Genomic DNA, 25115 nt, shown 5'->3' with positions numbered 1-25115 from the left:
ATTCCAATCAGACAACATAACGACTGTTGCGTATATCAATCATCAGGGGGGAACAAGGAGTTCCCTGGCGATGAAAGAAGTAACCAAAATAATACAATGGGCGGAGAATCACTCCTGCCATCTATCTGTGATCCACATCCCAGGTGTGGAAAACTGGGAAGCGGATTATCTGAGTCGTCAGACATTCCATCCGGGGGAGTGGGAACTCCACCCGGAGATTTTTGCCCAGTTGACTCAATTATGGGGCATTCCAGACATGGATCTGATGGCGTCTCGTCAGAACTTCAAGGTTCCTTGCTACGGGTCCAGATCCAGGGATCCCAAGGCGACTCTAGTGGATGCACTAGTAGCGCCTTGGACCTTCAACCTAGCTTATGTGTTCCCACCGTTTCCTCTCATTCCCAGGCTGGTAGCCAGGATCAAACAGGAGAGGGTCTCGGTGATCTTGATAGCTCCTGCGTGGCCACGCAGGACTTGGTATGCAGACCTGGTGAATATGTCATCGGTTCCACCATGGAAGCTACCTTTAAGACAGGACCACCTTGTTCAGGGTCCATTCGAACATCCAAATCTGGTCTCCCTCCAGCTGACGGCTTGGAGATTGAACGCTTGATTCTATCAAAGCGTGGGTTTTCAGATTCGGTGATTGATACTCTGGTTCAGGCCAGAAAACCGGTAACTAGAAAGATTTACCATAAAATATGGAAAAGATATATCTGCTGGTGTGAATCCAAGGGATTCCCTTGGAATAAGGTAAAAATTCCTAAGATTCTTTCCTTTCTGCAAGAAGGTTTGGATAAAGGATTATCTGCGAGTTCTCTAAAGGGACAGATTTCTGCTTTATCTGTCTTACTACACAAACGACTGGCAGCTATGCCAGATGTTCAAGCATTTGTTCAGGCTCTGGTTAGGATCAAGCCTGTTTACAGACCTTTGACTCCTCCCTGGAGTTTAAATCTAGTTCTTTCAGTTCTTCAAGGGGTTCCGTTTGAACCTCTACATTCCATAGATATTAAGTTGTTATCTATTGCTATTTCTTCTGCTAGAAGAGTTTCAGAGTTATCTGCTCTGCAGTGTTCTCCGCCCTATCTGGTGTTCCATGCAGATAAGGTGGTTTTGCGTACTAAGCCTGGTTTCCTTCCAAAGGTTGTTTCTAACAAAAATATTAACCAGGAGATAGTTGTACCTTCTTTGTGTCCGAATCCAGTTTCAAAGAAGGAACGTTTGTTACACAATTTGGACGTAGTCCGTGCTCTAAAATTCTATTTAGAAGCTACAAAAGATTTCAGACAAACATCTTCTCTGTTTGTCGTCTATTCTGGTAAAAGGAGAGGTCAAAAAGCGACTTCTACCTCTCTTTCCTTTTGGCTTAAAAGCATCATCCGATTGGCTTACGAGACTGCCGGACGGCAGCCTCCTGAAAGAGTCACAGCTCACTCCACTAGGGCTGTGGCTTCCACATGGGCCTTCAAGAACGAGGCTTCTGTTGATCAGATATGTAAGGCAGCGACTTGGTCTTCACTGCACACTTTTGCCAAATTTTACAAATTTGATACTTTTGCTTCTTCGGAGGGTATTTTTGGGAGAAAGGTTTTGCAAGCCGTGGTGCCTTCCGTTTAGGTAACCTGATTTGTTCCCTCCCTTCATCCGTGTCCTAAAGCTTTGGTATTGGTTCCCACAAATAAGGATGACGCCGTGGACCGGACACACCAATGTTGGAGAAAACAGAATTTATGCTTACCTGATAAATTACTTTCTCCAACGGTGTGTCCGGTCCACGGCCCGCCCTGGTTTTTTAATCAGGTCTGATGAATTATTTTCTCTAACTACAGTCACCACGGTACCATATGGTTTCTCCTATATTTTTCCTCCTGTCAGTCGGTCGAATGACTGGGGTGGGCGGAGCCTAGGAGGGACTATATGGCCAGCTTTGCTGGGACTCTTTGCCATTTCCTGTTGGGGAAGAGATATTCCCACGAGTAAGGATGACGCCGTGGACCGGACACACCGTTGGAGAAAGTAATTTATCAGGTAAGCATAAATTCTGTTTTCCGTTCAAGAACTCAGAGCTGGTACTTCTGGGTATATGGTTACTAAGGGTTTCTCCCCTCTTCTTTCCCTCTTTCTCTCTTTTCCTTTTTTTTTTTTTCTCCCCTTTCTGTTTTGTTTTGTTTATAGGTAGAGTTTTATAGGTATAAAATGACTCGGCAGTATAAAGTAGAAATTAAAGGTCATTTTTGATTATTACTTTAATTAGGCAAGTTGTGATTTAAACTATGCTAATGTTACTTTATGTTCTGTTCTTCATGACCATATTTACTACTGGCCTTGCATGGCGTAAATTATTTGTTTAAACTTTATTATGCTGAATAAATAAATAATAAAAAAATAAAATCACATGCTTAGTCTGAATCATGAAAGAAAAAAACGTGTTTCATGTCCCTTTTAATGTAGCTGAAGGAAATGTAATTTTTTTTTTTTATTATTTTTTTTCAGGTGGACTTGGATTATCAAATACAATGTATGCACGTTTAGGAGAAATTACTTCTTTGGATGGGGCTATTGCTGTTACATTGGCAGCTCATCAGGCTATAGGACTTAAGGTATGGCAATCTGGGGGCACCCACCCGCTCCTACCCCGGCGATCGGGCCTGCATAGTGACAGGCATCGCCGGGGCTTCCCGTTACGTGCGGTGACGTCACGTGCAATGACGTGATGACGTCACCACGCAACTTTGTTTAAAATTGTCAATACAAAGTATTGGGAAAGGGGACATGCTGCTTAGAAACCTGTATATCATGGATCTAAGCAGCTACAGACCCCCAAGACCCACCATTGGAAAGGTAATCGCCTAACCTTTGCAAAGGTATAAGTCTTGGGGATCTGGGGGGAAAAAATAAAAAAGTAAAAAAAAATGTTTTTTGAAAATAGTAAAAAACAGAAAAATATTAAATTCAGCTTAGCACTCAAAGGGTTAAAGGGACACTGTAGTCAGAAAATAACGTACAATATTTGAAAAATTGATTTAATATATTTTTTAATGTATTACATTTTTTAAAGCTTTTGAAATTGAGAGTGAACTTGCCTGTATTGTCATTTCTTGTTATGAGCTGTATAAAACTGTAGTATTGTTCCTTCTCCACACAGTGCACTATTTTCCTGTACTCCCTAACCATTCGTATTACATGTATAGAGCCATTGGCTCTGGCAGTGCTAGCTTTGCTCAGTGTATTGTGTGCACCATAGAAGGCAGCAGTGTTCTGTATTTAGCAGACATTTGGCAACTTGTAAACAAAAGTTATTTTAGGCAGCTAAGACAACTTGTCAGGGAGCAGTGCAAGTAATGTAGGTTTCAGCTGCCCTCACTGCACTGGCCACTAAATTGTATAATTAACTATTGAGTAGTGTATTAATTTAAAAATAGGCACAAGGATAAAATATATCAAATGAGAAATCTATCGTATATCGGGTGATTCAATACTGCTGCAAATAGCAGCCTAATTTGTGTAGTATCTGAGGTTAAATATAATTTAATATAGAGTACACAAGATAAAAACATAGTTCACAGCTGTGCAATATAGATGCAAAAAAGTGCATACAATACAGAAATTACATATTAAAGCATAAAAGATAAAAAAAAATCATCAAGTTAAATGGACACTGAACCCAAATGTTTTCTTTCGTGATTCTGAGCATGCAATTTTAAGCAACTTTCTAATTTACTCCTATTATCAATTTTTCTTCGTTCTCTTGCTATCTTTATTTGAAAAAGAAGTCATCTAAGCTTTTTTTTTTTTTTTTTTTTTTTTAAGTTTAGAACTCTGGACAGCACTTTTTTTTTTTTTTTTTTTTGCCCCCAAGCCCACCCCTGGACAGCACATTTTTATTGGTTGATGTATCCACCAATCGGCAAGAACAACTCAGGTTGTTCACCAAAAATGGCCCGGCATCTAAACTTACATTCTTGCATTTCAAATAAAGATACCAAGAGAATGAAGAAAAATTTGATAATAGGAGTAAATTAGAAAGTTGCTTAAAATTTCATGCTCTATCTGAATCACGAAAGATAAAATTTGGGTTCAGTGTCCCTTTAAAGTCCAGGAATGGTAATGACTATTTTGGAAGCCAAAAGTTATGCAGATGTGACGATCACAACTATTTGTGAAAGCCAAAAGTTTGAGCAAGCCCATTAGTCCATCAAGCAGGAAAGAGTTAATGCTGGGTGGCGGTTTGCTGAGAATATTTGTTAAGCTGAAAGCATAAAAAAAGAAATGGGTTCTTTTACAAAGACAGATTTTTGTTCAGTGGCAAAAGGTGCACATTTCTGCTCACACTGGGATGCCATGAGTCAGTCTCATCCGTCTGTCCGGAGTTTCTGAGATTATCGACTGCTCCAACACTTGAGAAAGGCATCTATAGCCAAAACGCGTTGCTCCTATTACTTACATATTCAGGCCACCGTAATCCTACACGGCTCACGCTCCTGATCCAGTTAGGCCACCGTAGTTGCAAACGCTGCATACGGTTAATATGGCCACACTTGCTGGTTTGAGGAACAAGTTAAGGATCCGGTGGGATAAGCAAAGAAGGTGGAGCAGTCGATAATCTCAAATATTCTCAGCAAACCACCACCCAGCATTAACCGCAGCATTAACCCTTTCCTGCTTGATGGACTAATTTGCTTGCTCAAACTTTTGGCTTTCATTAATAGTTGTGATTGTCACATCTGCATAACGTTTGGCTTCCAAAATAGTCATTACCATTCCTTGACTTTAACTTGATGATTTCTTTTGCAAGATGTACCGAGTCCACGGTTTCATCCTTACTTGTGGGATATTATCCTTCCTAACAGGAAGTGGCAAAGAGAGCACCCACAGCAGAGCTGTCTATATAGCTCCCCCCTTAACTCCACCCCCCAGTCATTCTCTTTGCCGGCTCTAAGCAGGAAGGGTAAAGTGAAAGAGGTGATAAACTGTTAGTTTTTATTTTCTTCAAGCAAGAGTTTGTTATTTTAAAATGGTACCGGTGTGTACTATTTACTCTCAGGCAGTAGATGGATGAAGATTTCTGCCTAGAGGATGATGATCTTAGCATTTGTAACTAAGATCCTATGCTGTTCCCACAGAGGCTGAGGAGTACAGGAAACTTCAGTGTGAGGAATGGTTTCATGCTATTCAGCAATGAGGTATGTTCAGTCATATTTTCTGGAGAGACTGTGATATTTCAGAAAGGCTGACAGTATCCCCATGAGGGGGTAAGCAGTAATCCTAGTCTTATAGTGGCTTTACTAATCTTGCATAAAGGGCTGAAATTATGGTTGACACTCAGTTTGAATGATATTAGCAAACAGTTGTGTGTACTGGGAGTGCTGTTAATAAACTTTTAAGGGACAACTGTATTGAGGGTACACTTGGCTTTTTGGGGTTTTAGAACCCACATGGCTGGTAAAAATGCTTGGTGTGTTTTTTGAAGGCCCTAGAAACATTGAGTGAGATGGGCGGGGCCTAATTTTGCGCCTCAGTTGCGCAGTTGTTTTCTCTTGACAAGCAGCAAGCTACAACACCGGAGGGTCCTGGTGAAATTTTTGGGCCAAAACGAAGCTTTACCCCCACATTTCCAATCCCTAAGGGCAGGTAGGAGCCACAGCAGAGCTGTGGCAAGGTGCTGGCAGGGTTTTTTTTCCGGTTTTTGGCACTTTGTCAATCCGGTTTCCATATTTAGGGGTTAAATGTTTCATTTGCTTGTGGTGCAATCTTACTAAACCTTATTGAATCTGCTGTAAAAATTTCGAAAAGTTTGATGTATTTTTAAGCAGTTTTGCAGATTGTGTGTCTTCTTTTCTCTTAAAGACACAGTACCGTTTTTTAAAATTGTTGTTTTTTCACTGAATAAAGTGTTTTCCAAGCTTGCTTGTCTCATTACTAGCCTGTTCAACATGTCTGACATTGAGGAAACTCCTTGCTCAATATGTTTAGAAGCCATTGTGGAACCCCCTCTTAGAATGTGTCCCACATGTACTGATATGTCTATAAATTGCAAACAGCATATTTTGACTTATAAGAGTTTGGCACTGGATGATTCTCAGACAGAAGGAAATCAGGTTATGCCATCTAGTTCTCCCCAGGTGTCACAACCAGTAACGCCTGCACAAGTGACGCCAAGTACCTCTAGTGCGTCTAATTCTTTCACCTTGCAAGATATGGCCTCAGTTATGAATTCTACCCTCACAGAGGTTTTATCTAAACTGCCTGGGTTGCAAGGGAAGCGCAGTAGCTCTGGGTTAAGGACAAATGCTGAGCCTTCTGACGCTTTAGAAGCCGTATCCGATGTACCCTCACAGTGTTCAGAGGTAGGGGTGAGGGATTTGCTGTCTGAGGGATAGATTTCTGATTCAGGAAAGATGTTCCCTCAGACAGATTCAGATATGACGGCCATTAAATTTAAGCTAGATCACTTCTACTTATTGCTCAGGGAGGTTTTAGCGACTCTGGATGATTGTGACCCTATTGTAGTTCCAGAGAAATTGTGTAGAATGGACAAATATTTAGGGGTTCCTGTCTACACTGATGTTTTTCCGGTCCCTAAGAGGATTTCGAACATTGTTACTAAGGAGTGGGATAGACCAGGTATTCCGTTCGCTCCCCCTCCTATCTTTAAGAAGATGTTTCCCATATCCGACACCATGCAAGACTCGTGGCAGACGGTTCCTAAGGTGGAGGGAGCTATTTCTACTCTAGCTAAGTGTACAACTATACCTATTGAGGACAGTTGGGCTTTCAAAGATCCATTGGATAAAAAATTAGATGGTCTCCTAAAGAAAATTTTTGTTCATCAGGGTTTTCTTCTCCAGCCTATAGCGTGCATTGTTCCTGTAACCACTGCAGCTGCCTTTTGGTTCAAGGCTCTGGTAAGAGCTTTGAAATATTATGTTGAAGCTACTAAAGATTTCAGGAAGACTTCTAGTCTATTTGTGATATTTTCTGGTTCTAGGAAAGGTCAGGCGGCTTCTGCTTTTTCCTTGGCTTAGTGGTTAAAGTTTTTGATTCATCTAGCTTATTTGGAGTCGGGTAAAGCCCCGCCTCAGAGAATTACAGCTCATTCTACTAGATCAGTCTCCACTTCGTTGACTTTTAAAAATAAAGCTTCAGTTGATCAGATTTGCAAAGCAGCTACTTGGTCTTCTTTGCATACATTTACTAAATTCTACCGTTTTGATGTATTCGCTTCTTTGGAAGCAGTTTTTGGTAGAAAAGTTCTTCAGGCAACTGTCTCAGTTTGATTCTTATGCTTATGTTTTAAGTTTTTTTCTTTTCATTCATGAGAATAAACTTTTATATTTTGGGTTGTGGATTTATTTTTTCAGCGAAAAATGGCTGGTTTTGTTTTTATCCCTCCCTCTCTAGTGACTCTTGCGTGGAGTTCCACATCTTGGATATTGCTATCCCATACATCACTAGCTCATGGACTCTTGCCAATTACATGAAAGAAAACATCATTTATGTAAGAACTTACCTGATAAATTAATTTCTTTTATATTGGTAAGAGTCCATGAGGCCCACCCTTTTTATGGTGGTTATTAATTTTTTTGTATATTTCCAAATTCCTTTGTTGATGCTTTTTACTCCCTTCTTTATCACCCCACTACTTGGCTATTCGTTAAACTGAATTGTGGGTGTGGTGAGGGGTGTATTTATAGGCATTTTGAGGTTTGGGAAACGTTGCCCCTCCTGGTAGGATTGTATATCCCATACGTCACTAGCTCATGGACGAAATTAATATATCAGGTAAAGAAATTAATTTCTCTTGTTAAGTGTATCCAGTCCACGGATCATCCATTACTTGTGGGATATTCTCCTTCCCAACAGGAAGTTGCAAGAGGATCACCCACAACAGAGCTGCTATATAGCTCCTCCCCTCACTGCCATATCCAGTCATTCTCTTGCAACTCTCAACAAAGATGGACGTAGTAAGAGGAGAGTGGTGTATTATAGTTAGTTTTTTAACTTCAATCAAAAGTTTGTTGTTTTTAAATGGTACCGGAGTGTACTGTTTCATCAAAGGCATTATTAGAAGAAGAATCTGCCTGTGATTTCTATGATCTTAGCAGAAGTAACTAAGATCCATTGCCGTTCTCACATATTATGAGGAGTGAGGTAACTTCAGAGAGGGAATGGCGTGCAGGTTTTCCTGCAATAAGGTATGTTCAGTTAACATATTTCTAGGGATGGAATTTGCTAGAAAAATGCTGCTGATACCGGATTAATGTAAGTTAAGCCCAAATGCAGTGATTTAATAGCGACTGGTATCAGGCTTATTAACAGAGATACATACTCTTATAAAAGTGTAATATAAAACGTTTGCTGGCATGTTAATCGTTTTTATATATGTTTGGTGACAAAACTTATTGGGGCCTAGTTTTTCTCCACATGGCTGGCTTGATTTTTGCCTAGAAACAGTTTCCTGAGGCTTTCCACTGTTGTAATATGAGTGGGAGGGGCCTTTTTTAGTGCTTTTCTGTGCTGTAAAAATACTGACAGACATTCAGCTTCCCTCTGCATGATACAGGACATCTCTGAAGGGCTCAAGTTTTTGTCATTTATTATTCTGTTTTTGTTATTAAGGGGTTAATCATCCATTTGCAAGTGGGTGCAATGCTCTGCTGACTTGTTACATACACTGTAAAAATTTTGTTAGTGTAACTGCCTTTTTTCACTGTTATTTCAAATTTTGTCAAAATTTGTTTCTCTTAAAGGCACAGTAACATTTTTTATATTGCTTGTTAACTTGCTTTAAAGTGTTTTCCAAGCTTGCTAGTCTCATTGCTAGTCTGTACAAACATGTCTGAAACAGAGGATACTTGTTCATTATGTTTAAAAGCCATGGTGGAGCCCCATAGGAGAATGTGTACTAAATGTATTGATTTCACCTTAAACAGTAAAGATCAGTCTTTATCTATAAAAGAATTGTCACCAGAGGGGTCTGTCGAGGGGGAAGTTATGCCGACTAACTCTCCCCACGTGTCGGACCCTTCGCCTCCCGCTCAAGGGACACACGCTAATATGGCGCCAAGTACATCAGGGACGCCCATAGCGATTACTTTGCAGGACATGGCTGCAATCATGAATAATACCCTGTCAGAGGTATTATCTAGATTGCCTGAATTGAGAGGCAAGCGCGATAGCTCTGGGGTTAGACGAGATACTGCGTCACAATATGCAGAACCTGAGGACGGAGAGCTTCAGTCTGTGGGTGACGTCTCTGAATCAGGGAGACCTGATTCAGAGATTTCTAATTTTAAATTTAAGCTTGAGAACCTCCGTGTATTGCTTGGGGAGGTATTAGCTGCTCTGAATGACTGTGACACAATTGCAGTGCCAGAGAAATTGTGTAGGCTGGATAAATACTATGCAGTGCCGGTGAGTACTGATGTTTTTCCAATAGCTAAAAGGCTTACAGAAATTATTAGTAAGGAGTGGGATAGGCCCAGTGTGCCCTTTTCCCCACCACCTATGTTTAGAAAAATGTTTCCAATAGATGCCACTACACAGGACTTATGGTAGACTGTCCCTAAGGTGGAGGGAGCAGTTTCTACTTTAGCAAAGCGTACCACTATCCCGGTTGAGGACAGTTGTGCTTTTTCAGATCCAATGGATAAAAGATTAGAGGGTTACCTTAAGAAAATGTTTATTCAACAAGGTTTTATTTTACAGCCCCTTGCATACATTGCGCCTGTCACTGCTGCGGCGGCATTCTGGTTTGAGGCCCTGGAAGAGGCCATCCATACAGCTCCATTGACTGAAATTGTTGACAAGCTTAGAACTCTTAAGCTAGCAAACTCATTTGTTTCTGATGCCATTGTTCATTTGACTAAACTAACGGCTAAGAATTCCGGATTTGCCATCCAGGCGCGTAGGGCGCTATGGCTCAAATCCTGGTCAGCTGATGTGACTTCAAAGTCTAAATTACTCAACATTCCTTTCAAGGGGCAGACCTTATTCGGGCCTGGTTTGAAAGAAATTATTGCTGACATTACTGGAGGTAAGGGTCATACCCTTCCTCAGGACAGGGCCAAATCAAAGGCCAAACAGTCTAATTTTCGTGCCTTTCGAAATTTCAAGGCAGGTGCAGCATCAACTTCCTCTGCTTCAAAACAAGAGGGAACTTTTGCTCAATCCAAGCAGGCCTGGAAACCTAACCAGTCCTGGAACAAGGGCAAGCAGGCCAGAAAGCCTGCTGCTGCCTCTAAGACAGCATGAAGGAGCGGCCCCCTATCCGACAACGGATCTAGTAGGGGGCAGACTCTCTCTTCGCCCAGGCGTGGGCAAGAGATGTTCAGGATCCCTGGGCGTTGGAGATCATATCTCAGGGATATCTTCTGGACTTCAAAGCTTCTCCTCCACAAGGGAGATTTCACCTTTCAAGATTATCTGCAAACCAGATAAAGAAAGAGGCATTCCTAAGCTGCGTACAAGATCTCCTTGTAATGGGAGTGATCCATCCAGTTCCGCGGACGGAACAAGGACAGGGGTTTTATTCAAATCTGTTTGTGGTTCCCAAAAAAGAGGGAACCTTCAGACCAATTTTGGATTTAAAGATCCTAAACAAATTCCTCAGAGTTCCGTCATTCAAGATGGAAACTATTCAAACCATTTTACGCATGATCCAAGAGGGTCAGTACATGACCACAGTGGACTTAAAGGATGACTACCTTCACATTCCGATTCACAAGAATCATCATCAGTTCCTGAGGTTTGCCTTTCTTTCATGTAATTAGCAAGAGTCCATGAGCTAGTGACGTATGGGATATACATTCCTACCAGGGGGGGAAAAGTTTCCCAAACCTCAAAATGCCTATAAATACACCCCTCACCACACCCACAAATCAGTTTTACAAACTTTGCCTCCTATGGAGGTGGTGAAGTAAGTTTGTGCTAGATTCTACGTTGATATGCGCGCCGCATCAGGTTGGAGCCCGGTTTTCCTCTCAGCGTGCAGTGAATGTCAGAGGGATGTGAAGAGAGTATTGCCTATTTGAATTCAATGATCTCCTTCTACGGGGTCTATTTCATAGGTTCTCTGTTATCGGTCGTAGAGATTCATCTCTTACCTCCCTTTTCAGATCGACGATATACTCTTATATATACCATTACCTCTACTGATTCTCGTTTCAGTACTGGTTTGGCTTTCTACTACATGTAGAGGAGTGTCCTGGGGTAAGTAAGTCTTATTTTCTGTGACACTCTAAGCTATGGTTGGGCACTTTTATATAAAAGTTGTAAATATATGTGTTCAAACATTTATTTGCCTTGATTCAGGATGTTCAACGTTCCTTATTTCAGTCAGTCAGTTTCATATTTGGGATAATGCATATGATTAAATCATTTTTCTCTTGTTAAGTGTAGTCAGTCCACGGGTCATCCATTACTTATGGAATATATCTCTTCCTAACAGGAAGCTGCAAGAGGATCACCCAAGCAGAGCTGCTATATAGCTCCTCCCCTCACATGTCATATTCAGTCATTCTCTTGCAGCCTAACTAAAGATAGGTCGCTGTGAGAAGTCTGTTTTTGATGGCTATTTCCTCGGCTCGAAGAGTCTCTGAGTTATCTGCCTTACATTGTGATTCTCCTTATCTGATTTTTCATTCAGACAAGGTAGTTCTGCGTACTAAACCTGGGTTCTTACCTAAGGTAGTTACTAACAGGAATATCAATCAAGAGATTGTTGTTCCATCACTGTGTCCTAACCCTTCTTCAAAGAAGGAACGACTTTTGCATAATCTGGACGTAGTCCGTGCCCTGAAGTTCTATTTGCAGGCAACTAAAGATTTTCGTCAAACTTCTTCCCTGTTTGTCGTTTACTCTGGACAGAGAAGAGGTCAAAAGGCTTCGGCTACCTCTCTCTCTTTTTTGCTTCGTAGCATAATACGTTTAGCCTATGAGACTGCTGGACAGCAGCCTCCTGAAAGGATTACAGCTCATTCTACTAGAGCTGTGGCTTCCACCTGGGCCTTTAAAAATGAGGCCTCTGTTGAACAGATTTGCAAGGCTGCAACTTGGTCTTCACTTCACACTTTTTCAAAATTTTACAAATTTGACACTTTTGCTTCTTCGGAGGCTATTTTTGGGAGAAAGGTACTTCAGGCAGTGGTTCCTTCTGTTTAATGTTCCTGCCTTGTCCCTCCCTTCATCTGTGTACTTTAGCTTTGGTATTGGTATTCCATAAGTAATGGATGACCCGTGGACTGACTACACTTAACAGAAAACATAATTTATGCTTACCTGATAAATTTATTTCTCTTGTAGTGTAGTCAGTCCACGGCCCGCCCTGTCTTTAAGGCAGATCTAAATTTTAATTAAACTCCAGTCACCACTGCACCCTATGGTTTCTCCTTTCTCGTCTGGTTTTGGTCGAATGACTGAATATGACATGTGAGGGGAGGAGCTATATAGCAGCTCTGCTTGGGTGATCCTCTTGCAGCTTCCTGTTAGGAAGAGATATATTCCATAAGTAATGGATGACCCGTGGACTGACTACACTACAAGAGAAATCAATTTATCAGGTAAGCATAAATTGTTTTCTTCTGTTAAGTGTGATCAGTCCACGGGTCATCATTACTTCTGGGATATTAACTGCTCCCCTACAGGAAGTGCAAGAGGATTCACCCAGCAGAGTTGCTATATAGCTCCTCCCCTCTACGTCACCCCCAGTCATTCTCTTGCACCCAACGACTAGATAGGATGTGCGAGAGGACTATGGTGATATATTTAGTTTTCTCCAACATAGGTGTGTCCGGTCCACGGCGTCATCCTTACTTGTGGGATATTCTCTTCCCCAACAGGAAATGGCAAAGAGCCCAGCAAAGCTGGTCACATGATCCCTCCCAGGCTCCGCCTACCCCAGTCATTCTCTTTGCCGTTGTACAGGCAACATCTCCACGGAGATGGCTTAGAGTTTTTTAGTGTTTAACTGTAGTTTTTCATTATTCAATCAAGAGTTTGTTATTTTCAAATAGTGCTGGTACGTACTATTTACTCAGAAACAGAAAAGAGATGAAGAATTCTGTTTGTATGAGGAAAATGATTTTAGCAACCGTAACTAAAATCCATGGCTGTTCCACACAGGACTGTTGAGAGCAATTAACTTCAGTTGGGGGAACAGTTTGCAGTCTCTTGCTGCTTGAGGTATGACACATTCTAACAAGACGATGTAATGCTGGAAGCTGTCATTTTCCCTATGGGATCCGGTAAGCCATGTTTATTACGATTGTAAATAAGGGCTTCACAAGGGCTTATTTAAACTGTAGACTTTTTTTGGGCTAAATCGATTGATATTAACACTTATTTAGCCTTGAGGAATCATTTATTCTGGGTATTTTGATTTAATAATATCGGCAGGCACTGTTTTAGACACCTTATTCTTTAGGGGCTTTCCCAAAGCATAGGCAGAGTCTCATTTTCGCGCCGGTGTTGCGCACTTGTTTTTGAGAGGCATGGCATGCAGTCGCATGTGAGAGGAGCTCTGATACTTATAAAAGACTTCTGAAGGCGTCATTTGGTATCGTATTCCCCTTTGGGTTTGGTTGGGTCTCAGCAAAGCAGATACCAGGGACTGTAAAGGGGTTTAAAGCTTAAAACGGCTCCGGTTCCGTTATTTTAAGGGTTAAAGCTTCCAAAATTGGTGTGCAATATTTTCAAGGCTTTAAGACGCTGTGGTGAAAATTTGGTGAATTTTGAACAATTCCTTCATGTTTTTTCGCAATTGCAGTAATAAAGTGTGTTCAGTTTAAAATTTAAAGTGACAGTAACGGTTTTATTTTAAAACGTTTTTTGTACTTTCTGATCAAGTTTATGCCTGTTTAACATGTCTGAACTACCAGATAGACTGTGTTCTGAATGTGGGGAAGCCAGAATTCCTATTCATTTAAATAAATGTGATTTATGTGATAATGACAATGATGCCCAAGATGATTCCTCAAGTGAGGGGAGTAAGCATGGTACTGCATCATTCCCTCCTTCGTCTACACGAGTCTTGCCCACTCAGGAGGCCCCTAGTACATCTAGCGCGCCAATTCTCCTTACTATGCAACAATTAACGGCTGTAATGGATAATTCTGTCAAAAACATTTTAGCCAAAATGAACCCTTGTCAGCGTAAGCGTGGCTGCTCTGTTTTAGTTACTGAAGAGCATGACGACGCTGATATTAATATCTCTGAAGAGCCCCTAACCCAATCTGAGGGGGCCAGGGAGGTTTTGTCTGAGGGAGAAATTACTGATTTAGGGAACATTTCTCAGCAGGCTGAATCTGATGTGATTACATTTAAATTTAAATTGGAACATCTCCGCATTTTGCTTAAGGAGGTATTATCCACTCTGGATGATTGTGAAAATTTAGTCATCCCAGAGAAACTATGTAAAATGGACAAGTTCCTAGAGGTGCCGGGGCTCCCAGAAGCTTTTCCTATACCCAAGCGGGTGGCGGACATTGTTAATAAAGAATGGGAAAGGCCCGGTATTCCTTTCGTCCCTCCCCCCATATTTAAAAAATTGTTTCCTATGGTCGACCCCAGAAAGGACTTATGGCAGTCAGTCCCCAAGGTCGAGGGAGCGGTTTCTACTTTAAACAAACGCACCACTATTCCCATAGAGGATAGTTGTGCTTTCAAAGATCCTATGGATAAAAAATTAGAAGGTTTGCTTAAAAAGATGTTTGTTCAGCAGGGTTACCTTCTACAACCCATTTCATGCATTGTCCCTGTCACTACAGCCGCATATTTCTGGTTTGATGAACTGCTTAAGGTGCTCGATAGTGACTCTCCTCCTTATGAGGAGATTATGGACAGAATCAATGCTCTCAAATTGGCTAATTCTTTCACTCTAGACGCCTCTTTGCAATTGGCTAAGTTAGCGGCTAAGAACTCTGGGTTTGCTATTGTGGCGCGCAGAGCGCTTTGGTTGAAATCTTGGTCGGCTGATGCGTCTTCCAAGAACAAGCTACTAAACATTCCTTTCAAGGGGAAAACGCTGTTTGGTCCTGACTTGAAAGAGATTATCTCTGATATCACTGGGGGTAAGGGCCACGCCCTTCCTCAGGATCGGCCCTTCAAGGCAAAAAATAGACCTAATTTTCGTCCCTTTCGTAAAAACGGACCAGCCCAAGGTGTTACGTCCTCTAAGCAAGAGGGTAATACTTCTCAGGCCAAGCCAGCTTGGAGACCAATGCAAGGCTGGAACAAGGGAAAGCAGGCCAAGAAACCTGCCACTGTTACCAAGACAGCATGAAATATTGGCCCCCGATCCGGGACCGGATCTGGTGGGGGGCAGACTCTCTCTCTTCGCTCAGGCTTGGGCAAGAGATGTTCTGGATCCTTGGGCGCTAGAAATAGTCTCCCAGGGTTATCTTCTGGAATTCAAGGGACTTCCCCCAAGGGGGAGGTTCCACAAGTCGCAGTTGTCTTCAGACCACATAAAAAGACAGGCGTTCTTACATTGTGTAGAAGACCTGTTAAAAATGGGAGTGATTCATCCTGTTCCATTAAGAGAACAAGGGATGGGGTTCTACTCCAATCTGTTCATAGTTCCCAAAAAAGAGGGAACGTTCAGACCAATCCTAGATCTCAAGATCTTAAACAAATTTCTCAAGGTCCCATCGTTCAAGATGGAAACCATTCGAACTATCCTTCCTTCCATCCAGGAAGGTCAATTTATGACCACGGTGGATTTAAAGGATGCGTATCTACATATTCCTATCCACAAGGAACATCATCGGTTCCTAAGGTTTGCATTCCTGGACAAACATTACCAGTTCGTGGCGCTTCCTTTCGGATTAGCCACTGCTCCAAGGATTTTCACAAAGGTACTAGGGTCCCTTCTAGCGGTGCTAAGACCAAGGGGCATTGCAGTAGTACCTTACCTGGACGACATTCTGATTCAAGCGTCGTCCCTTCCTCAAGCAAAGGCTCACACGGACATTGTCCTGGCCTTTCTCAGATCTCACGGCTGGAAAGTGAACGTGGAAAAGAGTTCTCTATCCCCGTCAACAAGGGTTCCCTTCTTGGGAACAATTATAGACTCCTTAGAAATGAGGATCTTTCTAACAGAGGCCAGAAAAACAAAGCTTCTGGACTCTTGTCGGATACTTCATTCCGTTCCTCTTCCTTCCATAGCTCAGTGCATGGAAGTGATCGGGTTGATGGTGGCGGCGATGGACATAGTTCCTTTTGCGCGCATTCATCTAAGACCATTACAACTGTGCATGCTCAGTCAGTGGAATGGGGACTATACAGACTTGTCTCCGAAGATACAAGTAAATCAGAGGACCAGAGACTCACTCCGTTGGTGGCTGTCCCTGGACAATCTGTCTCAAGGGATGATGTTCCACAGACCAGAGTGGGTCATTGTCACGACCGACGCCAGTCTGATAGGCTGGGGCGCGGTCTGGGGATCCCTGAAAGCTCAGGGTCTTTGGTCTCGGGAAGAATCTCTTCTACCGATAAATATTCTGGAACTGAGAGCGATATTCAATGCGCTCCAGGCCTGGCCCCAGCTTGCGAGGACCAGGTTCATACGGTTTCAATCAGACAACATGACGACTGTTGCGTACATCAACCATCAGGGGGGAACAAGGAGTTCCCTAGCGATGGAAGAAGTAACCAAAATTATTCTTTGGGCGGAGTCTCACTCCTGCCACCTGTCTGCTATCCACATCCCAGGAGTGGAAAATTGGGAAGCGGATTTTCTGAGTCGTCAGACATTGCATCCGGGGGAGTGGGAACTCCATCCGGAAATCTTTGCCCAAGTCACTCACCTGTGGGGCATTCCAGACATGGATCTGATGGCCTCTCGTCAGAACTTCAAAGTTCCTTGCTACGGGGCCAGATCCAGGGATCCCAAGGCGGCTCTAGTGGATGCACTAGTAGCACCTTGGACCTTCAAACTAGCTTATGTGTTCCCGCCATTTCCTCTCATCCCCAGGCTGATAGCCAGGATCAAGCAGGAGAGGGCGTCGGTGATCTTGATAGCTCCTGCGTGGCCACGCAGGACTTGGTATGCAGATCTGGTGAATATGTCATCGGCTCCACCTTGGAAGCTACCTTTGAGACGAGACCTTCTTGTTCAGGGTCCGTTCGAACATCCGAATCTGGTTTCACTCCAGCTGACTGCTTGGAGATTGAACGCTTGATTTTATCGAAGCGAGGATTCTCAGATTCTGTGATCGATACTCTTGTTCAGGCCAGAAAGCCTGTGACTAGAAAGATTTACCACAAAATTTGGAAAAAATATATCTGTTGGTGTGAATCTAAAGGATTCCCTTGGGACAAGGTTAAGATTCCTAGGATTCTATCCTTCCTTCAAGAAGGATTGGAAAAAGGATTATCTGCAAGTTCCCTGAAGGGACAGATTTCTGCCTTGTCGGTATTACTTCACAAAAAGCTGGCAGCTGTGCCAGATGTTCAAGCCTTTGTTCAGGCTCTGGTTAGAATCAAGCCTGTTTACAAACCTTTGACTCCTCCTTGGAGTCTCAATTTAGTTCTTTCAGTTCTTCAGGGGGTTCCGTTTGAACCCTTACATTCCGTTGATATTAAGTTATTATCTTGGAAAGTTTTGTTTTTAGTTGCGATTTCTTCTGCTAGAAGAGTCTCAGAATTATCTGCTCTGCAGTGTTCTCCTCCTTATCTGGTGTTCCATGCAGATAAGGTGGTTTTACGTACTAAACCTGGTTTTCTTCCAAAAGTTGTTTCTAACAAAAACATTAACCAGGAGATTATCGTACCTTCTCTGTGTCCAAAACCAGTTTCAAAGAAGGAACGTTTGTTGCACAATTTGGATGTTGTTCGCGCTCTAAAATTCTATTTAGATGCTACAAAGGATTTTAGACAAACATCTTCCTTGTTTGTTGTTTATTCAGGTAAAAGGAGAGGTCAAAAAGCAACTTCTACCTCTCTCTCTTTTTGGATTAAAAGCATCATCAGATTGGCTTACGAGACTGCCGGACGGCAGCCTCCCGAAAGAATCACAGCTCATTCCACTAGGGCTGTGGCTTCCACATGGGCCTTCAAGAACGAGGCTTCTGTTGATCAGATATGTAGGGCAGCGACTTGGTCTTCACTGCACACTTTTACCAAATTTTACAAGTTTGATACTTTTGCTTCTTCTGAGGCTATTTTTGGGAGAAAGGTTTTGCAAGCCGGTGCCTTCCATTTAGGTGACCTGATTTGCTCCCTCCCTTCATCCGTGTCCTAAAGCTTTGGTATTGGTTCCCACAAGTAAGGATGACGCCGTGGACCGGACACACCTATGTTGGAGAAAACAGAATTTATGTTTACCTGATAAATTTCTTTCTCCAACGGTGTGTCCGGTCCACGGCCCGCCCTGGTTTTTTTAATCAGGTCTGATATTTTATTTTCTTTAACTACAGTCACCACGGTACCATATGGTTTCTCCTATGCAAATATTCCTCCTTAACGTCGGTCGAATGACTGGGGTAGGCGGAGCCTGGGAGGGATCATGTGACCAGCTTTGCTGGGCTCTTTGCCATTTCCTGTTGGGGAAGAGAATATCCCACAAGTAAGGATGACGCCGTGGACCGGACACACCGTTGGAGAAAGAAATTTATCAGGTAAACATAAATTCTGTTTTTATATCTTCAATCAAAAGTTTGTTATTTTATAATAGCACCGGAGTGTGTTATTCCTTCTCTGGTAGAATTTGAAGAAGAATCTACCTGAGTTTTTCTATGATTTTAGCCGGAGTAGTTAAGATCATATTGCTGTTTCTCGGCCATCTGAGGAGAGGTAAACTTCAGATCAGGGGACAGCAGGCAGATTAATCTGCAAAGAGGTATGTAGCAGTTTATTATTTTCTGACATGGAATTGATGAGAAAATCCTGCCATACCGTTATAATGTAAACTCAGCCTTGAATGCAGTAGATGTAGCTGATATCAGGCTGTCATGTATGTATATTTTACACTTCAGTTTTCTGGGAAATGGTACTTCTCTTGTTTTTAGACTGTATACATAGACTTAACCTAATTTGCAGGGACTTGCAATAGGTTTTAAATGACAATTAATTATTGAGGTAAAACGTTTTTTTGCTGGCATGTAAAAACGTTTTTTTCTCTGAGGTACTGGGTGAAAAAATGTTTTGGGCACTATTTTTCCACTTGGCAATAGTTTTGATTTAAATTAGAGCAGTTCACTGATCCCTCTCACTGTTATGTGTGTGGGGGAGGGGCCATTTTTGGCGCTTTTACTATGCATCAGAAAAACTCAGTCAGAGGTTCATTTTCTTCCTGCATGATCCGGTTCATCTCTACAGAGTTCAGGGATCTCCAAAGCCTTTTTTGAGGGAAGTAATCATTACAGCAGAGCTGTGCTGATTGTATTGACTGTGATAAAAAAAAACAAAAAAAAAAAAAACGTTTATTTGTGTATTTTTTTCTGCTGCCTAGGTTAGTTATCATTTGCTGAGGGGAACAATCCTTTGCTAAAACTGTATATTCTGACAAAGATTGATGCTATAACTTAATTATTTTAACTGTTATAATTTTTTTCTGTGCTTCTTAAAGGCACAGTTCGTTTTCATATTATTTGTAAATTACTTTGAAAAGTATTTCCAAGTTGCTGTTTATTTGCTAGTGTGTTAAACATGTCTGATTCAGAGGAATATCTCTGTGCTATATGTGTTAATGCCAAAGTGGAGCCCAATAGAAATTTATGTACTAAATGTATTGATGCTACTTTAAAAAACAGTCAATCTGTACAAATTGAACATATTTCACCAAACAACGAGGGGAGAGTTATGCCGACTAACTCGCCTCACGTGTCAGTACCTGCATCTCCCGCTCAGGAGGTGCGTGATATTGTAGCGCCGAGTACATCTGGGCGGCCATTACAAATCACATTACAAGATATGGCTACTGTTATGACTGAAGTTTTGGCTAAACTACCAGAACTAAGAGGTAAACGTGATCACTCTGGGGTGAGAACAGAGTGCGCTGATAATGCAAGGGCCATGTCTGATACTGCGTCACAGTTTGCAGAACGTGAAGACGGAGAGCTTCATTCTGTGGGTGACGGTTCTGATCCAAATAAACTGGACTCAGACATTTCAAATTTTAAATTTAAGCTTGAGAACCTCCGTGTGTTACTAGGGGAGGTATTAGCGGCTCTGAATGATTGTAACACAGTTGCAATCCCAGAAAAAATGTGTAGGTTGGATAAATATTTTGCGGTACCGACGAGTACTGACGTTTTTCCTATACCTAAGAGACTTACTGACATTGTTACTAAGGAGTGGGATAGACCCGGTGTGCCTTTCTCACCCCCTCCTATATTCAGAAAAATGTTTCCAATAGACGCCGCCACACGGGACTTATGGCAAATGGTCCCTAAGGTGGAGGGAGCAGTTTCTACTTTAGCTAAGCGTACCACTATCCCAGTGGAGGATAGCTGTGCTTTTTCAGATCCAATGGATAAAAAATTAGAGGGTTACCTTAAGAAAATGTTTGTTCAACAAGGGTTTATATTGCAACCTCTTGCATGTATTGCGCCTGTCACGGCTGCAGCAGCATTTTGGTTTGAGTCTCTGGAAGAGACACTTCAATCATCCACACTAGATGACATCACACACAAACTTAAATTCCTTAAGTTAGCTAATTCATTTATTTCAGATGCCGTAGTACATTTAACTAAACTTGCGGCTAAAAATTCAGGATTCGCCATTCAGGCACGCAGAGCTCTGTGGCTGAAATCCTGGTCAGCTGATGTTACGTCTAAATCTATTGCTTAATATTCCTTTCAAAGGGCAGACCTTATTCGGGCCCGGCTTGAAAGAGATTATTGCTGACATTACAGGAGGTAAAGGTCATGCCCTGCCTCAGGACAAGGCCAAAGCCAAGGCTAGACAGTCCAATTTTCGTTCCTTTCGTAATTTCAAAGCAGGAGCAGCATCAACTTCCTCTGCACCAAAACAGGAAGGAGCTGTTGCTCGCTACAGACAAGGCTGGAAACCTAACCAGTCCTGGAACAGGGGCAAACAGGCCAGAAAACCTGCTGCTGCCCCTAAGACAGCATGAATTGAGGGCCCCCGATCCGGGACCAGATCTAGTGGGGGGCAGACTTTCCCTCTTCACCCAGGCTTGGGCAAGAGATGTTCAGGATCCCTGGGCGTTAGAGATCATATCTCAGGGATACCTTCTGGACTTCAAATCCTCTCCCCCAAGAGGGAGATTTCATCTGTCAAGGTTGTCAACAAACCTAACAAAGAAGGAAGCGTTTCTACGCTGCGTACAAGATCTTTTATTAATGGGAGTGATCCATCCAGTTCCGCGGTTGGAACAAGAACAAGGGTTTTACTCAAATCTGTTTGTAGTTCCCAAAAAGAGGGAACCTTCAGGCCAATCTTGGATTTAAAGATCCTAAACAAATTCCTAAGAGTTCCATCGTTCAAGATGGAAACTATTCGAACAATTTTGCCCATGATCCAAGAGGGTCAGTACATGACCACAGTGGATTTAAAGGATGCTTACCTTCACATACCGATTCACAGAAGTCATTACCGGTATCTAAGGTTTGCCTTTTTAGACAGGCATTACCAGTTTGTAGCTCTTCCATTCGGACTGGCTACGGCTCCAAGAATCTTCACAAAGGTTCTGGGCACTCTTCTGGCGGTACTAAGACCGCGAGGAATTTCAGTAGCTCCGTACTTAGACGACATACTGATACAAGCTTCAAGCTTTCAAACTGCCAAATCTCATACAGAGATAGTACTGGCATTTCTAAGGTCGCATGGATGGAAAGTGAACGAAGAGAAAAGTTCTCTCTTTCCACTCACAAGAGTTCCCTTCCTGGGGACTCTGATAGATTCTGTAGAAATGAAGATTTACCTGACAGAGGACAGGTTAACAAAACTTCAAAATGCATGCCGTGTCCTTCATTCCATTCAACACCCGTCAGTAACTCAATGCATGGAGGTAATCGGACTAATGGTAGCAGCAATGGACATAGTTCCTTTTGCACGCCTACATCTCAGACCACTGCAACTGTGCATGCTAAGTCAGTGGAATGGGGATTACTCAGATTTGTCCCCCACTCTAAATCTGAACCAAGAGACCAGAAATTCTCTGAAGGCTCAGGGACTATGGAATCAGGAGGAGAGTCTTCTTCCAATAAACATTCTGGAATTGAGAGCAGTCCTCAATGCTCTTCTGGCTTGGCCCCAGTTAACAACTCGGGGGTTCATCAGGTTCCAGTCGGACAACATCACGACTGTAGCTTATATCAACCATCAGGGAGGGACAAGAAGCTCCCTAGCAATGATGGAAGTATCGAAGATAATTCGCTGGGCAGAGTCTCACTCTTGCCACCTGTCTGCAATCCACATCCCGGGAGTGGAGAACTGGGAGGCGGATTTCTTAAGTCGTCAGACTTTTCATCCGGGGGAGTGGGAACTTCATCCAGAGGTCTTTGCCCAAATACTTCGACGTTGGGGCAAACCAGAGATAGATCTCATGGCGTCTCGACAGAACGCCAAGCTTCCGCGCTACAGGTCCAGATCCAGGGATCCGGGAGCGGTCCTGATAGATGCCTTGACAGCACCATGGACCTTCAGGATGGCTTATGTGTTTCCACCTTTCCCGATGCTTCCTCGATTGATTGCCAGAATCAAACAGGAGAAAGCATCAGTGATTCTAATAGCGCCTGCATGGCCACGCAGGACTTGGTATGCAGATCTGGTGGACATGTCATTCTGTCCACCTTGGTCGTTACCTCATAAACAGGACCTTCTGATTCAGGGTCCTTTCAAACATCAAAATCTAACTTCTCTGAAGCTGACTGCTTGGAAATTGAACGCTTGATCTTATCAAAGCGTGGTTTTTCTGAGTCAGTTATTGATACCTTAATACAGGCTAGGAAGCCTGTTACCAGAAAGATTTACCATAAAATATGGCGTAAATACCTATATTGGTGCGAATCCAAAGGTTACTCTTGGAGTAAGGTTAGGATTCCTAGGATATTGTCTTTTCTACAAGAAGGTTTAGAAAAGGGGTTATCCGCTAGTTCCTTAAAGGGACAGATCTCAGCTCTGTCCATTCTGTTACACAAGCGTCTGTCAGAAGTTCCAGACGTTCAGGCTTTTTGTCAGGCTTTGGCCAGGATTAAACCTGTGTTTAAAGCTGTGGCTCCACCATGGAGTTTAAACCTTGTTCTTAACGTTTTACAGGGTGTTCCGTTTGAACCCCTTCATTCCATTGATATAAAGTTGTTATCTTGGAAAGTTCTATTTTTAATGGCTATTTCCTCGGCTCGAAGAGTCTCTGAATTATCAGCCTTACATTGTGATTCTCCTTATTTGATTTTTCACTCGGATAAGGTAGTTCTGCGTACTAAACCTGGGTTCTTACCTAAGGTAGTCACTAACAGGAATATCAATCAGGAGATTGTTGTTCCATCCTTGTGCCCAAATCCTTCTTCGAGGAAGGAACGTCTTTTGCACAATCTGGATGTAGTTCATGCCCTTAAATTTTATTTACAGGCAACTAAAGATTTTCGACAAACGTCTTCCCTGTTTGTCGTTTACTCTGGTCAGAGGAGAGGTCAAAAAGCTTCTGCTACCTCTCTCTCTTTTTGGCTTCGTAGCATAATTCGTTTAGCTTATGAGACTGCTGGACAGCAGCCTCCTGAAAGAATTACAGCTCATTCCACTAGAGCTGTGGCTTCCACTTGGGCCTTTAAGAATGAGGCCTCTGTTGAACAGATTTGCAAGGCTGCAACTTGGTCTTCGCTTCATACTTTTTCCAAATTTTACAAATTTGACACTTTTGCTTCCTCGGAGGCTATTTTTGGGAGAAAGGTTCTTCAGGCAGTGGTTCCTTCTGTATAAAGAGCCTGCCTATCCCTCCCGTCATCCGTGTACTTTTGCTTTGGTATTGGTATCCCAGAAGTAATGATGACCCGTGGACTGATCACACTTAACAGAAGAAAACATAATTTATGCTTACCTGATAAATTCCTTTCTTCTGTAGTGTGATCAGTCCACGGCCCGCCCTGTTTTTTAAGGCAGGTAAATATTTTTTAAATTATACTCCAGTCACCACTACACCCTTGGCTTCTCCTTTCTCGTTGGTCCTTGGTCGAATGACTGGAGGTGACGTAGAGGGGAGGAGCTATATAGCAACTCTGCTGGGTGAATCCTCTTGCACTTCCTGTAGGGGAGCAGTTAATATCCCAGAAGTAATGATGACCCGTGGACTGATCACACTACAGAAGAAAGGAATTTATCAGGTAAGCATAAATTATGTTTTTTTTCTTACCTTAAAATTTGACTTTTTCCCTGTGGGCTGTTAGGCTCGCGGGGGCTGAAAATGCTTCATTTTATTGCGTCATTCTTGGCGCGGACTTTTTTGGCTCAAATTTTTTTTCTTGTTTCCGGCTTCATACGTGTCGCGGGAAGTTGCGTCATTTTTGTCGGCGTTCCGGATGCGGCGTCATTTTTGGCGCCAAAAGCATTTAGGCGCCAAATAATGTGGGCGTCTTTTTTGGCGCTAAAAAATATGGGCGTCATTATTGTCTCCACATTATTTAAGTCTCATTGTTTATTGCTTCTGGTTGCTAGAAGCTTGTTCACTGGCATTTTTTCCCATTCCTGAAACTGTCATTTAAGGAATTTGATCAATTTTGCTTTATATGTTGTTTTTTCTATTACATATTGCAAGATGTCCCAGATTTACCCTGAGCCAGAAGATATTTCTGGAAAATCGCTGCCTAGTGCTGGATCTACCAAAGTTAAGTGTATTTGCTGTAAACTTGTGGTATCTGTTCCTCCAGCTGTTGTTTGTAATGAATGTCATGACAAACTTGTTAATGCAGATAATATTTCCTTTAGTAATGTTCCATCAACATCTAATATTCAGAGTGTTCCTGTTAACATAAGAGATTTTGTTTCTAAATCCATTAAGAAGGCTATGTCTGTTATTCCTCCTTCTAGTAAACATAAAAGGTCTTTTAAAACTTCTCATTTTTCAGATGAATTTTTAAATGAACATCATTCTTATTCTGATAATGATTCCTCTGGTTCAGAGGATTCTGTTTCAGAGGTTGATGCTGATAAAT

The 25115-nt window shown here is 42.3% G+C and overlaps 1 protein-coding gene across 1 annotated transcript in view; it reads left to right on the top strand.

Annotated features, from left to right (window-relative positions):
* Positions 1-25115, top strand: part of ACAD9 (acyl-CoA dehydrogenase family member 9) — an 816466-nt gene that overhangs the window by 217523 nt on the left and 573828 nt on the right. The window contains exon 4 of the mRNA XM_053721049.1: positions 2497-2603. Coding sequence (XP_053577024.1) covers positions 2497-2603 — 107 coding nt within the window. The remainder of the gene's footprint in view (positions 1-2496; positions 2604-25115) is intronic.

The sequence above is a fragment of the Bombina bombina genome, chromosome 7 (genome assembly GCF_027579735.1).
Source record: "Bombina bombina isolate aBomBom1 chromosome 7, aBomBom1.pri, whole genome shotgun sequence".
In the NCBI taxonomy this organism is placed as follows: Eukaryota; Metazoa; Chordata; class Amphibia; order Anura; family Bombinatoridae; genus Bombina; species Bombina bombina.
The sequence above is the reverse complement of the archived record's forward strand: the minus strand, read 5'-3'. Positions and strand labels throughout refer to the sequence as shown.